At 35.5% G+C, this 18,289-nt stretch overlaps 1 protein-coding gene across 1 annotated transcript in view; it reads right to left on the bottom strand.

Moving 5' to 3' along the window:
* Positions 1-4,218: 4,218 nt before the first annotated feature.
* The window catches only part of MALRD1 (MAM and LDL receptor class A domain containing 1), a 192,771-nt gene continuing 178,700 nt past the window's right edge, over positions 4,219-18,289 (bottom strand). The window contains exons 36-40 of the mRNA XM_072329837.1: positions 14,828-14,910; positions 14,648-14,738; positions 6,340-6,415; positions 4,655-4,711; positions 4,219-4,335 (exon numbers count right to left, since the gene is read on the bottom strand). Of these exons, the coding sequence (XP_072185938.1) occupies positions 4,219-4,335; positions 4,655-4,711; positions 6,340-6,415; positions 14,648-14,738; positions 14,828-14,910 (424 nt within the window). The remainder of the gene's footprint in view (positions 4,336-4,654; positions 4,712-6,339; positions 6,416-14,647; positions 14,739-14,827; positions 14,911-18,289) is intronic.

Here is an 18,289-nt window from a genome sequence, read left to right as displayed (position 1 = left end):
AAACCAGCAACCCAAGAAGGGTACCCAAGAAGGGCAGTTTTAGCAAATACACAGAATGCATTGGTGGGAACTTCAGTTACAATTGCAGTGGCCAGTGGCTGCAGGAATATGAAATAGAATAGCAGTACAAACCACTGATGTGTCTAAAACAACTCAAGCAATGAGCCCAGTGGGAAGCTCTGAGCAAGCTTTGAGTCCTTCTTTACTGGCAAGGAGGAGAGTACATAGCCACCAGTTTGCACTTAAAATTTCTTAAAGTAAAGAGGAGTTAAGATCTTTCTCCCCTTCCCCATGGTTTTCAAAATTGCAGAGTAGTAGCCAATGACAAATGGTAAAGCAAGCACTGGAACAGGTTGCAAAGATGATAATCCCTTCTGAGCAGACTTCCCGGCTCCCTCCAGTATGGAACAGCTAAGCCAGAAACATTATTTTTGTTTGAAAAAAAAAAAAGTTACTGGACCATCATATGAATTATTAGAACATTGAGATAAGGATTTGGCTGTGTACAAAACGCATTTGTTGAAATGTATCATAACTACACTTCATTTTGATAAACAAATTTGTCAAAATCAAGGGACTATATTCTCTAGTACTCTGAGTTTCAGGGATCTAAAACAACTCTAAAAAACACATACAAACCACATTGCAGGAGGTGTTAGGTTTTGTTAAAAGTTTTGTCTTGCAATTTATTACTTTGCTTACCTTGGATCATTAGTGTACAAACAAGTTTAAACTAGAATAAATACACCATTCATCATCTGGCTAGAATAACCATCTTCAAATTACTCCAGGAAAACAAGCCTCCATTGGAAGCAATTCACTTTTACTACATGGAATTTATGACATTAGCAGCATGAGTGTACAGAGGCTATTTAGTCAAGGACTATTATTAACTAGGAGAATTAAGAAACATATGTATAAATATTTAAGAAATTATTTTTCCTTGACATTCTCTTTGGAGATTAAGAAGTGAAACTGTAGCATGGGTGAATAAAAGTTTGAGTTATGTTTTAGTTCAAAGTATGGCCATGTTTCCAAAACTGAAATAAAACCTCTAATTTTTATCTGAAGGCAACCATTTCATTTCAGGCTGTTATTCAGCTTGTAGATGTGAAATTTTTACTGTTCATCTCATATGAGTGACTCTTCTTTTTGCTGAAATAAGAATCGTGAAACATTACTGAAGCTCAGGAAGATAAAAACTCTCAACGTTAAGAATTTCTTTAAAAACATTCTACATAGGGAGAAACTAAAAATAATTTGGTCTTTTCTCTTGCTTCAGAAAAGAATAGAGATAGTGACAGTCCCTCAGGAAACAGCTATTGATGAGGAACAATATCCTTCAAATTATTTCTTAAGTTCTTTGTAGTATGCATCAACCTACAACATTAAAATGTGAGTACAAATAATAATAAATATCTTTTGTTTCCTAAAGAATAACATGATAAATTCTGGCATTACTGATCCCTTCCTTGTTATTAACGTAATTTATTTTATTTATTTTACAGAAAGGCATATGAGGACACAATGCTTGGAGATTTAAGGACCATGGCATAACCAGCTTTTCACTGTTTAGCAGTGTCTGCCTATAGCAAAATAAATGAACATTTGACTGCATGGGCTTGATCTTGTAGGAATGTTCAGTGTCTGTTTATGATGCTGAAAATAATCATTTCACACAGATTTAATAAAAATACTAGAGAGTTCAGGATCTGGAGGCTCCTGGCACTTTACAATATTATATCTTTTCTCTGTTGATCAACTTAACAAGTATAGTGAGCAAGTTTCATATTTCTGTCTTATTAATCATGGTTCAGAAGGAAAACAGATGTGTGATCACCTTACTGTGGTTTCTTATTAAAAACCTCCATGAATACCTTTTGGTTACTTCCAGCTAAATTTGATGTTAAGGCAGGTTTGTGTCTGGAAGGTGTGATGCTCTGCCTGTCTTCATTAAAATCAGCAGAGGAGCAGGAAATAGCAGTCCAGCTTCAGGGTACAGAGTGAGAGAAGTAGCAGTGTACCATCAACTGACCAACCAGCATATGTGCAGCAGCTGATGAGCCCTCGTGCTGATCTGTGCCATGCGTAGTGGCTAATGCTTCTGTTTTTTTGGTTGTAGTTAGGACACTTCAGGGGAACAAGGTCAAGAGGCAGTTTTAAGGTAGGCTATAGAGCTTGGGGAAGAAGTGAAGATAGTAAAGGGGTTTGCAGATGAGAGAGCAAAGTGAAATCTGATTTTACAATGCAGCAGAGTCATCACTCACCAACAACAGGACCTAAGGAAATCACATGGGCCTAAGTTAGAAGAGGGTCAGGTTGGGTGTTAGGAAAAGTTTCTTCACTAGCAGGTGTTTTTGGCCTTGGAACAGGCTCCCAAGGGCAGTGGTCATAACACAAAGCTCTTGGTGTTCAAGAAGCATTTAAATAATGCTCTCAGACATAGCATCTGAATTTTGCATGGTCCTTTGTGGAGGCTGAGCTCAATGACCCTTGTAAGCCCCTTCCAGCTTGGGATATTCTATGATTCTAAGCATATTGTCAGAAAAGTGTGGAGAGGATGATGGAAAAATATCAAAAGGAATCATGCTTGGTTACTCCCGCTACCCAGGAAACACTGTGTCAGTTAGGTAAGAAAACAAAAATTGAAAAGTATTTCTGTGGTCCTAAATACAGAGCTCCGAGGATCTATTACATTATTAAGAAAAAGTGAAAGAGAACAAGACTATAATGACAACACACCCAAAACCAAGCAGTCCCACGCATGATGGAATGAAGCCAGGCTTCAGTGTGCTCTGCTGTGGGGAAACAGGGAAGTCTAATAAAGATCAAGCACTTCAAGATTTCCTGAACTAACAGAGATAGTGTCTGCATCTAAAGGCTTATTTTATGAAATGTGAAGTAGTTTTATATCTTTTAAATGTACCAGTAGATTTTAAATTAATGTAAGGTAAAATGATACAAAGATGATAACAAAGATGGTAACAGATATTCAAAAGGTTATTTATAAGGAAAGACTCACCAATATGGATGCCTTCACTGGGAAATGCTAAGGCAATCTCCACCAGGGAGCAACTCCAAGAGATGCTACCTTAGTGGTGGTCAGCCCTTAAATAAGGTCTAGAGGAGGTGGAGTCAAGCTCCACCCCTTCTGGGAGCACAGCTAAATTACTCTCATCTGCACTCCCACAGCTGACCTGACAATTGCCTCAGCTGAGCTTCAGGCTGTGATTACCAATCTCCCATACAATTAAGTAGGCTGTAAAAATGCAGTAAGGTAGGAAAACAGAAGCATAGCAGAAATATTTAAGCCTTCAAACTGAAAAAGTCCACTAGGTATTTCAAGTGGGCATTAGGGAAGACAATGTATTAGTTATTTAAAGTATAAGCTATATCTTATATTGCAGAGGATGATATTCAAAATCAGAAAACAAATCAGAATTCCCCCCATGTAGGTTTGTGAGGACATAAGTTGCAGCTGTGTGGGAGGTTAGCTTACTTAGCAGAAATGTTACCTGAACATGCTAGTTGGTATCTTCTGTCAACCACTTAGCTACATACACATTAGCACCGTGGTAGTTACTGTAGGTCTGACCAAAAGGGAGTGTGGTCAGATGTGGCTTTCAAGGTTAATAATAAATCTACTTTTTAAAACCGAGGGTACATACCATTGTATCACATTGCTGAATCACATACTGAGTGGATATTCAATTTCATGATTCATGTCCATTTTGATTTATCTTGATGTGTTTCTAATTACACATAGATTTTTCTTTTGCTTCTGACCCTTGGAACACTAAAACAGCCATTTAAAACCCATTTCTAATGTAAAATTGCAGAAATATTTAAGTCATCATTTCCCAAATAATAGATATGAAATTATGATTATCAGACCTCTGGAATCTGGATTTGATTAAACATTTTATTAACATAGTGGCATTTGAACTGTTCAAATGTAAAATGAATTCATAGTTATAATTACCAATCAATTTCTGCACCAACAGAAATATGAAAGAGTAGATATACATAAATTTGGCTTTCTATATTTATACATATGTACTTATTGATTCAATTTTTAATATAATATTACTTTCTGAACATAATTATTGCAATAAAAGATTTATTCGGTGGAGAGTTATTCATATTGCAAATGCTGCAGGATCATAACAGACTTTCAGATTTTAGAACAAATCTTCAGGCAAGGAGTCATATGCAATATTAATCCCATTTTCTGTCTATTTTCAAGGAACTGCATAGATTCTCCATGTCTCCCGTTGTCTCACCGTAGAGAGGATTTGGAAAAGAGGTAGCATTTTCACCTTCATTAAAAGGATACTAAAAATAAAAAATAACAACATTTAGAAAACAAATCATTCAATTAATTAGTTAGAATGTGTCTGTCTTACTGGAAATTGTTGAATTACTGCATGATACAACAAATAGTTACAGTAAACAGCATTAATGGAAATACTATTATGAGGATCTTGGCAGCCAATCTAGCTCTTTTATCTTCCTAAGATACTAGCACCTTCCAGAGCTGCTAGTATTTTTTAATAGCACTTTAAGTGACTTCTTTCTCTTTCCTTTGCTATAGCATTTTATTTAAAAGGCCAACACACACCCTACTTTAGAAGATAAATTTATTATTACATACCTCATGCCATGGAGAAACACTGATTTGAACAACAGGTGAAGTGGTGTACCCAGGAGACTGAAAAGAGACACAACAGCTTTAGTTTAATTTTTTTGAACTACTAATGATATTCGGAAAATATCCTTCCATGTGGCTGTTAGACTAACATGCTCTATGAATGCCAAAGTGTGAGACAATGGTACAGACAAGTGTAAGACAATGCTAGGTTTGCATAGTTTCAGTGCTCTGAAAAGTTCAGAGGGATTCTTTCTTTTTGTAACTTAGATGCCTGCAACTGCATCCCTTATGGGTATTCAGCTGGAGAAAAGAGATGTTGTTAAGTTTTTATAGTATCTTTTGATTTGTGATATATCGTACAGATTTAAGGTTCATCAGACACAAACAAAACTCATAACTCTTTTTTTTCATCTTTGAGGGAGAATTAGTAAAAACACGTATCTCCACAATCTTAAAGAAAAGAGAGGAGAATCTGGTACAACACTGTGCTTCAATTGCAGTGCCTGTAGCTGCCTTCTCTGAAAATCTCTCCCCTGGTACTGTGCTTCTGTTTTCCAACTTGCTATTAAATGAAGAATGTCAGGAGTGTATTTTAAATGCAATACAAATGTCCTGATAAATTGTATGTTATTGTGATGGGAATGTTTCCTACTTGGAGCTCTCATAAACCCAAACCTAAAAGTGAATTATTTGGTCTAATGTCTCTAAAATCCCCTGCAAGGAACCTCCAAGAGATTGTACATGACATATCACAATCTTGTTTAAAACTGTGGTGAGATATTATATTACTGACCGTGGAAGCAACAAGGAAATTCTATCTTCCAATTTCTATCCTATCTTAATTCTTTCAGTTCTGATAAGGGTAATATCAAAATGAGGGCAGAAAGGATGTTTTAAATTTGATTTGGCTTCCTGTAAATCCAAGGTGATTCAAATTTATTATTTCCAATGATAAATAACATAGAAAGCTGCATTTTAAGTCAAGTACATTTCTCTTGTTAAAATTAAAACATAAATTATAGCTACCAGTTTGATGTGATAGCTAAATCTTGTCTTGAATTCTTTTACTACACTATGTTCACAGTTAAATACACACTTTGTTCACAGTTCTTTACCCTAGGAGTCTCTCAATTATGGTCAACAAGTAGCACGAGGGAAAAACATGACCAAGGAGCAGACACTGTACAGACATATTTGATTAGTTTGAACTTTGCAGTGATGAAAATAGTAATGCACATTTTATTAAAGTTAACTGAATGAGCAAAGACAACTTGAGCACCTTTGTGTGCAATGCTTTGTTGCTGTTGTTTTTAATATTTTTTCACTGAAGTAAAAGGAAACAAATCCCAATAATGATTTTCTTTGATATTCCTGGCAAAGTACTTCACCTAAAACTGTTTGGTTTTTTTTTCTGTTTGTTTGTTTGGTTTTTTCTTGCTTTCTCAGATTCAGCAGCCCATACACTGCATTAGTTACAGACATCAAGATGTTCTCAGAATTGGGTTGATTTCAAATCTGCTATGCAGGGAAAATGCACAGGAACTGATCTGATGCACCAGTTTTTTAAGTCTTTTATTTTATCAAATAACATTCACTGGTGGATTACGCTATTTGTTTTAATGGGAAACCTAATCAAGGGCTACAAACTCACACTTTTTTGAATACGTAGAACCAGCTTTGGTGCTTACCTTTGCTTTTCCAGATGAACTAAGATCTTCATACAGTGGATTGGCAAATGAAGTATTTATGGTTTCCTCTACTTTCCTTGAAAAGTCAAACAAACAACAATAAAACCCTCCAAAACCACACAGGCTCTCAAAGAATCAGATAATTTCACTATGAAAAAGACTTTCTGAAAAAAAAATCTACATGGTTAAATATATTCTCAGTTCAGCTCTACTAAAACGAATGAAAACAAATCTTTCTTCCATATGAGTGATATATTAAAATAATTATTTTTCATTTGTTTCTGTTAAAACATATATGTGCTTGGATATGCATAGAGCTATTAAGTATTTATAAAATGCAGGCATTGTGCTATACATTAGAATAAACAAACAAACAAAAAAAAAGTTGCATTGCCTTAATGTGCACAGATTTTTAAATTAATTCAGGGGAAACATTTTAGGCCATTTATGTAAACAGAAATAGCTCTACTATCGTATGTATTCTTCATAATTTTTCTGGAAAATCAAGAATATTTTAAGAATCCCTGAAGATACCAGACTGTAAAAGCTTCATGAACGTATGTAATGCCTTAAGCAATTTAAAACAGACAAATAGGAGGAGAAATTGTGGGTCTTTTGTTCATTACCTCAGCTAGAAGGTTAAACATATGTTTTGGAAGCACATAGGAACTTGTGCCCATTAATTCTTCAATCTCAAATGTTATTTGGAGATGGCATTTTCTACCTATATCTGAAGCTTTTTCCATATAGATGACTTCTGAAAAGATGTATTTAGCTTTTATTTTTTTTTCCCACTGGTGCTTCTAGGAGTAAAAATATCTCCCCTACTGAACTTTGGCAGTTTGTGCAAGGGATATACATTACATATACATCTTTGTGCATACATAAAACAGTGTCTGTACAATATATTAAAATAAAAAGTCCTCTAAAACTAATATTCAGTTTTAGTGGTTAGTGGTTCAGATGGATTTTCTTCTATTGCAGAAGTAGTGCTATTCCAAAGCTGCTCCTACAGGTGCTTTAGGTGCTCTGTCCTTATTAACTTCAAGACAACCTCTGTGTTACAGCACTGAAGGAACAAGAGAAACCACCACGGAGCAGCCATGAAGACACAGATGATGGAGTGGTTAGGATGGGAAGCTACCAATTCTCAGTGAGAGCCAGGGGCAAGACACACTGTATGATTTCTTTAGCAAAGAACTGAAACAGAATAAATGCTCAGGAGGTTGTTTTGTAGTAGTAGTTTACAGAAATATATCCCCTTATGAGTTAAATCTGTGCAAGAAAGGTTGTAAACTAAAACAGATATGTATCCTTAAAATCTTTCACAACAAGACTGTCAGAAAGCAATTCTTTCTAATGACAACCTCATAATTCATTTTGATTACCTGTCACGGCAATGTGAAGAGCTGAATATTTGAACCTGTTGATTTATTCACGTGGCCTTAATCATACTGTTAATTATTCATGATATTTTGATGCTGTTAGTTTAGTGAAGCTGTAATATATTAGGTTATTTATATGCGTCCGAGTGCATATTTGCATACTAAGTCTCCCAAAAATATCCATAAAACTTACAGAGAATTGATTTTTTTTTATTATTATTTTTACTCTTAAATTACCCTGTAGTTCAAAAAACCTGAGGCTAGAAGAAAACTCAAATAAGAATTTTTCAAGAAACTTGGCTGTGCTTGTAAGCTTGTGCCTGAAGGGCCAGATTTGCATGCCTTTGTCTTGGTATCTCACTCAGACATCACAAACCATATGTAAGGGCTAAGATCATGATAAGGAAATAAGGTTCTCCTGAGTTAGTGAAGAAACTTCCAAAAGGGTAAGTCACACAGTTTACAGAGGGAACCACCCAATATGCCAATAGGAGATAATAAGGACAGGGATGGCTCTAATTTGGTTTTGTTCCCCAAAGAACTTAAGAATTTTTTACATATTTGAGTAAGAGCATTCCAAGTCCCTAGCTGAGTTCTGAGGGCAGAAAGGAGACTGAACACAGATCTCCAGCTTCCTCTGCAAGTCCATTAACCAGCAGGCTGCCATGCAAACCTGAAAGCACAAAAATGTGTTGGCAGTATTCTTCAACATCTCTCTGTATTTTGTGCTGAAATAAGTCCAGCTTATGTGTGTGAGGTTTTGTTAAGCAGAGTAATTCAGACTTCCTCAGATTATTCAGCATATTTCAGATGCCTCTACACTTTAGACCTGAATCATGAATTATGCAGTTGAGCATCTAATGGTAATTTAATGGCAAAATATGGGCACTGGTTGTTTTTAGGCAACTTGGATTTATATGAAGAGGAGAACAGGCTTTACAAACTGATCTCCTGCTTTCAAGAAACTTTATGCTGAAGTAGTGCCTTGGATTTCATATTAACTTGCATAACATAAGTCACATGTGTTAACACTGTACAAGAAGGGTAACGGTTACCCATTGCTCACAAAAATTATGGCTCAGAATTACTAATAAATTTGATATGTAGAAAAAGTAGAAAACCATAAATGCCAAGTCCAGGAGAATTTACCAAGCAGGGAATAATTAGGGTTAAAAAAGCCAAGCATTTGATGTTTTAGAAAAGGAGAACTGAAACAACAAAAATGATTCAAACATGGGTAAAGCAGTTCAGAGAGAACTGTGTTTTCTAACATAACCATACATACCACAATAGGAAAGGAATAATCATTGTGGGATGTATACCAGGTCACAAGGGTAATGGCTTTGCTAAACCCATCTGCATCCCCTAGTAAAAAACTGCTGCCTTCTCTTAGGTTTTTCCATATAACTTCAGCCATAAGGGAGAAGGCTATCTACTCCACAAAATGTCTGCCTGTGTAGAAAGGGACTGCTCAGTAACATCATGTTTTCTAATGGAAAATTATATAATCTGGATTTCATTGGTTTGGACATAAAACAGAGAATTCTCCGCTTTTCAATATACTTCTCAATTAAAAATCAAGTATTTCTGTTTGTCAGCATGCAACTTTGTAGGAAATACAGTACAAGAAGAATGTTTATCATCAGGTTCATAACAATAATTTCCTAATGGACCAGAGTCATTTAAAATTAAGATGATAAAATAACCCCTTAAAATAATTATTTATAGAGGTTTCAAAGCTTCTGCTCTAAATAGTAACTGTAACTCAAGATCTCAATTTCCAAACAATTAATGAAACTTTTAAAACTAAACTTATGTTTGCAAAAGTGCAACATATTTTGTGTATCCCACAGAAGAAATGGAGGACAGGATACAAGGAAGGCAGGCATTCTAAAAGATTGTTGTAGAATCACTTAAAAAGTTGCTTGATTAGTTTACGAATATGCTGTCTGGGCTTTCTAGGTCTACACTTTATACATTTTAAATCATTTAGGAAACTTTATATATATATATATTTACGTGTGGTCAGTTTTTTGTATCTTGACATTGAAGCCTCCAGAACAAGAGATTTCCTCTGTTCTTTCAGCATGTCACTTCCAGTTTCTTAGCTTGCTTTTTTAGGTGTGATAACTGAGAGATATACATGGCAGAAAAACTCTTAGTAATAGTAGAAATAACTGAATAATTATTATAGCAATGGTTTTAATTCTTCAGAAAAAAAATATTCTACAGAAGAAGGAATGGATTAGGATAGCAACATTAGACTAATAAAACAGCTCCCAAATAACAGATAAGGTTGCTGCTTCACAACTTTCTTTCTTTTTCTCCAAAACTATATCATTTTCTCTCATTGTACAAGAAGAGTATATTTTTACCCTCTAGTTCACAAGCTGAAAAGAGCTGAAAAAATGTAATTATCTTGTCATTTTGTTAATCACTTTGGGATATAGGAACAGAAGCACAACCACCTCTGTCAGTTCTTCAAATGTCCTTTCAGAAACCTCCTCTGGAATACACTATTCATTTCTCCACACCAAACTTTCAGAAAGATGTGGTCTAATTGGAGAGGGTCTTGTGGACAGCAACTAGGAATGATCATTTTTGTAAGTAAAGAAAGACTGAAAACACTGAGCTTGTTTATCTTACAGAAAGCAGAACACAGGGAGATACAAAAACGTTCAAGTGTATATAGCAAGCTTTTTGCAGGGAGGAGGGGAATGTTCATCTATATATTTCTGCAATTAATAGGATAAGAACAAATGATCTTAAATTGCAGAAACACATCTTGGCAGTTAGGAAAAGACCTCTCTTTCTACTTGCAGTACCAAGGTTGTCTTAGCTAAGAGGCCATCAAATCTATATTATCTGAGGTCCTTAAGAGCAAATGTAGAAGAGTCATATTTGAGTCTTCCCCATGGCAGCGTGAAGGATTACATTTATTGGCCCTGAATTTCCATGATTTTCTATCATTTTAAAATATTTTCTCTGAGCTCCTCAGTCTTTCAGTCTCTTGTCTATACTGTAAGATATATTATTTATATGGTTGGGAAAATTTTGAGATTTGTGCTCATTTTAACTGATGGGATTGATAACCACAGTGGTGCATTAGCATTACAGCTGACGGCATAGATCAAGATTGGGAAAGAAATGAGTTGAAAGGATCCAGAGACATTGACTGCATTGGAGGGAAGAGATGTTTCTACATAGCTTAACTAGATGGAAAGTATTTGATTTTCACTTTTTATGTTTTGTTCTTGAAGGTAAAATGAAGCATGAGAGGGAAGATGTAATACAATGGAAGTCAAAATGCAGTTTTGCTCCTATTCAGTCAGTAGGTACAGATGCCACTGAAGAAGTGAAGCAACTTGCAGTCTTTCCTTCTGAACCAGAACACGTCATCTCTGGAGCATGAACAGGAATGTGAGAAACATACATGCTTCCTCCAATTTGAGAATGCTGTATAAAAATTTCACATACCTCCAGCTGGGAGCTGGGAAGTTGCATGCAAATCTGAATTCCATTGTAGTAGATTTCACTTCATTCTACTAATAAAGTAGACTGCTGCCAAGCTTTGTGGCAGACTGCTTTTGTCCATTAGTAAATAAATAAAATGACTTCCAGTAACTCCCACTTAGACACTGATGAGTTTCAGGCTTGAAGATCAGAGATGAAATTATTGCTAAGAAAGGAGGAGAGAACAAAGTGAAAGAAGAGCATGCTGTCTGGGTTGGAGGGAGAGCTTATATCACTATCAGTCTTTCCCGTGAAGAAAAAGAAGGATGAAATGAAACTCTCAGGTGCTCACTGCTAAATAGAAACAACTTCCAAAAGCAGCATGTGTTTAAGGGTCATTGCCTCCTAGCTGGTTTGATAGTGAAAAGATTAAAGATTTTGTGGACTCTGAAACTTTTCCTTTAGCTTTTGTGCACATTCTTGTGCTATTTCATTTGAGGCATAGATGGATCTGCATTAAATTTAAAAATGCACTGAGGGCTAACATAAAATGTTAGTGTGCTTCTTTGAGGAGCAGCTACAAACGCATGCATTTGTTGTTCTACAACAGCACAGGACAGGAAAAAAAGGAGACCCTTAGAGAAATTATTAAAAAATAGCTAAATAGCAAATCATTTTTTTTTTCAGAAGGCAGTAAATATGGGCTTAAGTGTGCAAAAGCTTCCTTGTGAAAGAGAGAGCAGACAGTTTAGAGTATGGAGTTTCTCTAATGTCTTTGAGAAAACAATACAACCCTGGAATTCTAAAAGAAAACACAAGCCTCTGAAATTAAAATGATCTATAGGAAAATATCATGTGCACAATCAAAGCTTTTAGTTCATCAAATTCCCTTGAATTAAAAAGAAAAAAAGACAAAAAATTAATAAATCAGGAGTAAAATCTGATACCTCTATGTGGTGCTGTCACATTGTACAATTTATAGACTTATGCAAACACAAGTCACTTCTTACTCCCAAGCTTTATCTCAAATGTCCAAAGGACAGTATTATTACATCGGTTAACTCTGGGCTAGTCACTACTGATTACTCATTAAGCAGTTAAGGAAAAAATTGCATTGATTTACTGCTATGCTTCCAGCTGAGATTTTTACATACCAAACTGATCTGATTACCAGGTATGTAAAGACAGAGAAGAACTCAAAAGTTTCAGATTTCAATGTTTTCACAAGTTCAAAATTTCAATGAAACTGACACTTAGTAGTTACATTATTTCTTGATGATGCCTACAAAATGCATTCAAACTACCATATTAAGTCGACTATGGTTAAAAACAATGAAAATACAAATGTATATTCTGTGCTGTGGGTTGAGAAATGTGATGGTATTTGTGAGTTTCTAATAGAAAAACTCAAAACCACAAAAATCTCCAGCATTATAACTTATGCTTCTGGCAGCTCCAGTGAAAACAAATCAAGTTAGAGTAAACTATCTAATGTAACTATGCAATCTGCTATGAGATATGGCTTAGTAGTTTAGTGGGAAGAGAAGTGGAAGGCAGTGCATTAGCCCGTAAGCAAATATTCGTGAAAGAAAAAGGGAAATATTTAGAACACAAGATAAAGTAGCTTAAGAAAAAATATTATTTTATTTGAAAAATTATTAATTGAAATTACAAACAAATTTTAACAGCTCTTGTAAAACAACTTATCTTGCAATTCTGAGGTGCCTTTCTATATATGTTCTTTAGGAGGTTGCATAAATGGAAATGAATTAAGTTTAAAGCCTCTGTGAAGTAAGATAAAGCAATGATATTATTCCCACTTAAGGTGAAGCAGACATAAAGTAGGTGATGCTACGCACTCAATTAACAGTAGCACAGCCACTAAATGTTCTTGCTTCAACGTTTTGCTTCTGTGCCCATAGACAACTCTTTTTGCCGGTGAAATATGCAGTGTCAGGAAAGATGTCAGCATCAATAACATCAAGGCAGATTGCACAGTTTAGTAGATAGTTTTGGAGATAGCAACATTCCCAAAGTAAGAAAGATCTATAGCAAAACAGAGGTTTAAAGGAAAAGAGACATCTCTGAATATGAGTGTTAGAGAAAAAAATGAAGAGTGAGGGAAATCTAACCTGAGAGTGGACAATGCAGTTCACTATAGGGACTGCTGAAAGGGAGAAGTGACACTTGCTGCTGATGGAGAAGGACTGATCAGAGCAAGTAAAGAGATAGGCAGAGATGAAAATATAGCTGCTATAAGAAAATAAAAAGAAGCAAAAAAACCTTAGGGAGTAGAGAACAAGTAGAAATTATCAGGGCAATGACACAAAGGGTGAAAGTATAAGAGATCTGTGAAATAATGCACTATCAACCTGCGGTAGGTCTTATAAAAATGAAATCAAATAATTGGATAAAGAAAGACCTTTTTTAGCAATGTTATCCAAAGCACTTGAAATATATTTTGAAATAAAACAGCACCAATTTTGCTGATTTCTTTCATTCAGTGAGGATGATCTTTATGTAGGAGGTTGTCAGAAGACAATTTCCTTTCTGTTTGCACAGTACTGGTAGCAAGCTAAGAATGGGATGGAAGAAACATGCATTTGGGGAAAAGAAGCCACCATCCAGAGCAGTCATTCACCACAAGCAAGACCAGTACTTAGACCACAAGCCTAGAGCCTGTACTGGGGTGATCCTAGTGGAAGACAGCAGTATCGGACAGTGGGTGTGAGATGAAGAGGCAGAGTGAAGAGGTGGAAGGAATAGACACAGTATCAAAATAAACACCAATTAAGAGGAGTAACACAAAATCAAACAAGAAGCCAGATTATCAGTGTGTCCAGGTACCAAAGAAGAGGAGACAAACATTATGATTTGTGGAAATCTTCATGTGATTCTGCAGTTTTACAGCTTGCATTTTTTCCCCCAATTTATTAAGGATTTATTTATTTATTTATTTATTTAATGAAAAACACCAATCTTTTAAAGTGGAAAAAAAAGCAAAGCTCTTACACCACCCAGGTATCACAACATTAGCAATATTTAGGGCAAAAATGTTCTCAAGGGAAATGTGTCCTCAGTACCTTCAGAAAAAACTGTCAACCTGCCTTTAATAAATTAATTTGGTCTCAGAGGTTTCAAGAAACCACAAATACATCATATTTTTTACATTTAACCATCCTGTACAAAGGCAGAGATGCTGCTATTAAGCTGGAATAACTTTACAATTTAATCACATGAAGTTGAATCGAAATATTCTAAAAGTCACACCATAACTCATTTTTACTGGACTGGGGTCCACTAAGATCTCAACTAAAATGTTGCAAAACTAAGTTTTGCATTTAGTGTTGCATGTGAAGGCAAACAGACTGTAGGGGGATTTAAATGTTGAAACTAAGGAGCCTGGGCAGTTAGCCATTGCTTTGTGCCACACTTGTGCCTGCCTTATACAAAATAAAAGTTTCACTTACATTTTGTGCTCTTTCTTCTTTGACAGGAAACAAAAGGCAGCAACAGCAATTTTAATCAGCAAGAAACTGATCCCCAAACCAATCCAAATATCTGCAAAATCAGAGCAATCAGACTGTTACAAGAAAAAAGAAAATACTGAAAGGATGAATAGAAATATATTTCTTTTTTTCCAGACCCACCATTTCGAAGGAGATTTGAAATGGGAGAGTGAAGAGGCTTAGCACTTATGTGACAACGATTTCCTTTCCATTCTTTTCCACATCTGTGAAAAAAAATAAAAAAAATCTGAAAAGGTGAGAAGCACAGATCATAAACTATGGCAAGCACACATGTATTTCTGCGACTGACTGAGGCTCAACTAGGAACTTAGGTTAGAAATACATAAAATAAAGAATCCCCCTTCAAAAAATATCAACAACAGCAAAACCAAAATAAAACCAAAAGCAAAAACCTATAAAAATTCAAAGATTAGATTTGGCTTCCTTGGCATAGTATTGCTATCCTCATGGCAAAAGATATGTGCCTCATTTCCCTGCTCACTTCCCTTTTATCTCTTTATCCCCCCATGTGAATTCTAGATAAATTTCTGAGCTGGGTATCTGGGACACTGGTATAGAGAAAAACACACAGAAATTATATAGAAATCAATTTTTATCTATCTATCTATATATATTGTTGTTTATCAATTTCCTTACAAAAATGATACCACTTAAAAAATATCTCCTCAAAACCAAAGTACTACATTCAGAATTTGCCATTCACTCCAAGTACAATCTTGAATTGAAGAAACCAAAATTCAAATAATCTAATAGACAATTTACAGTTATTGCTTAATAGTTGATCACCATGCCCAAAAGTGTACCATATATTGATTTATCTGTTTAAACTTCTGGCTACTAGCTTTTGTTGCAGTCTTCACTATCAGAGTAAAGAGGCCTTGGAGTCCAGATCTTGGTTGCCTATGAGGAAATTTGTGACTGTTTGGAGTGCTTCACACCATCCATCTGGGTACTCCAGGGAGTCACAAGTGGCAGTAGGCATCCACACTTATACAGCCCAAATCAGGACTAGTGTAAAAGGAACTTTACTCTGTAAAGGTAGAAATACTTCACACACTAGATATACAGCTGTGTATCGACAACTAAATGTAAGGCTCCCCATTTAATAAGCTGAACCCCACTGTGAGTGTCTCACTGGAATGACTTCTACCAGCTTTTAAATTATCCGAGTAACTGGTGCTATTTTTTTAAAAAAAAAGAGCATCAGAAGGCAGGGATGGCAGCAATCCAGTTCCAGTCCTATTATTGTGGCATGAATAGGAAATTAATTTCAATTCTCATAAATTTTTACACATTCACCAACAAGTAATTCAGGAGAATCTTACATCGAGCTGCTTTCTTACTGCAATACCAACAATTCTTTTAGCAGTCATCAACTTTTGTGATGCAACTTCTATTTCGTAATTGTGAGCTTATATTATCTCCTGCTCTCCTGTATAATACAAAATCTGACATACACAGAATTTAATCTTTACATTACAGTCATTTTATCTGAACACATGTGAGAGAACACCAAGCTGTTTATAATGGGATAGCACAAGGTGCTGCCTATGTGTCATATCCCAGCAGCTGCAGAGTTAAACGAGGCACTCTGGAGAGAGGGGAGTATTTCATTTTCCTGCATGTGTTCAGATAAGTGTAGAGAGAGGCCAATTAGGATGATAGGAGCAGTAAGCATCTGTTTGCAGTCTCAGTAAAATTTTGGAGTAATCAGGGTATGTCAGAAAACAAATCTGTATCCTAATCTCAGGAATGACTGGAGGAAGATGACTTCGCCAAACACCGAAAGAGACTGATGCGGGATTTGTTGTAACTCAGGTGGCCCTTAAAAAATAGTGGGTGGAGAACATGCTATGTGGAAAGTACCAGCTCTATTTGGACAGAGTGAGCAGAGAGATTGATTTAATCCATCTCATGCCACAGACTTGAATTTTCTCTGGTTAAAGAGTTACTTTTTTCAAGGTTAAGAAATGGTACACTAATGAAACCGAGCTTTAGAGACTGGAGTAGTATCTTCTGACATGCTCATTTTAAAGAAAAAGTGGCACAATTTCAACTGACAGCTCATGATGAGCAGGAGACCCATTGTATTCAGTGACTGAAAATACCTGGTCCCCTTAGTCCTCCTTCTTCTCCAGAACATTACAAAAATCATGTAATCCATAAGCTGTTCTTTTACGTGGACTGATGATTTTATACAAATGTGAAATTGCTCTTGGGCTCATATCAAGCCCTGTGGATCCATGTAGAAACATTGCAATCTGATGGTAATCACCCATCAAAATCATTTTCTGATTGCTCTCAATTGTATAATTTCTTTTCTCCCCGTTTGCCAGATTTTTTGTTGAGCTAGATATGCTTTTAACCCAAATTGCTCTTTCTTGTCACTGCTGAACTTACTTGACTGTAAAAGGAAGAAAGAGAAAACAGATTTGCAGCTGTGCATAAGCACTACTCAGACATGGTAAGAGGAGTACCATCTGCTGCTCCATAACCAGTGGGGCATGGCACACCTCAGAACTGCAGAAACTTATTTCTTATAAAGCAGGTGTGTGAACTCATAAGAGAATGGGAAAATCCTACCACTTAGTAATAACTACTTTCATGTGTTGTTATGTTTACATTTAATGATGGAATATCTCCGTGCAATCATGCTATCTGCATTTGAATTATAGATAAATATTAGATATCTCTTAGTCTGTTAAGAAATTAATTCATCCTTCTATACATTCAACAACCAACTAACTTAGATCAGTCACATATTCCCAAAATCCTTGAATCCTATCTGAATGGTCTTATGTTTCATGACACACTAATTAGGAAACTGATGTCAGATATCAGTTGGTAATTTTGGTCACTGAAATGGTTTTTCACTATGATATACCAGGTTGTTACTGCAAATGTTCCCTAATAATACCTTTATTACTTATCAAAAAGGGGACAAAAAAAATAAAAATAGATTAACGTGGGGGAAAGATAGCATCTCAAAAAACTTGGTTATTTTGACAAGTTCAAAGCCAAACGGGGGGTGAAACTACTGAAAGACATGAAGCATGAGAAGTTTTTATAGAGGGAGATAGTAGCCTAGGAAAAAAAAAAAAGAAAAAAAAAGAAAAAAAAGATGATGATATTAGTGACAACACTGCTAGTCCTCAAAGACAAGGATAGAAAAGGAATGCTAAAGAACAAAAAATCTGAAAAATGAAGATATCGGCTGGTTAAGATTTCCCACATGTATATTCACAGATAATTTTATTTGCTCATCTTTATCTCTGGAATAGGAACTTATCCATCATTCCTAAAAGTGAGGTAAGATATAAAGTTATCATAAAAACCTTGATTCTAATTTGGAGAACCATTCCAGTCTTTCTAAAAATTGGCCCTTCCTTGCCTACTAAGTGCTATTTTCTCAAATAAAAAATAAGAGAAAATGAGTTACAGCTTACTGAGAAGCATGGAAATTTCAGTGAAGCTGCAAAAATTAAATTAAATTAAGTTAATTTTTATTTTTATTTTTTTTTTAAGCAAAAACTGATTGCTCATTAATAAGTTGATACAAGTACTACCTCTGGCTTCTGTGCA

Source organism: Excalfactoria chinensis, chromosome 2 (assembly GCF_039878825.1).
Source record: "Excalfactoria chinensis isolate bCotChi1 chromosome 2, bCotChi1.hap2, whole genome shotgun sequence".
NCBI classification, from domain to species: domain Eukaryota; kingdom Metazoa; phylum Chordata; class Aves; order Galliformes; family Phasianidae; genus Excalfactoria; species Excalfactoria chinensis.
The sequence above is the reverse complement of the archived record's forward strand: the minus strand, read 5'-3'. Positions and strand labels throughout refer to the sequence as shown.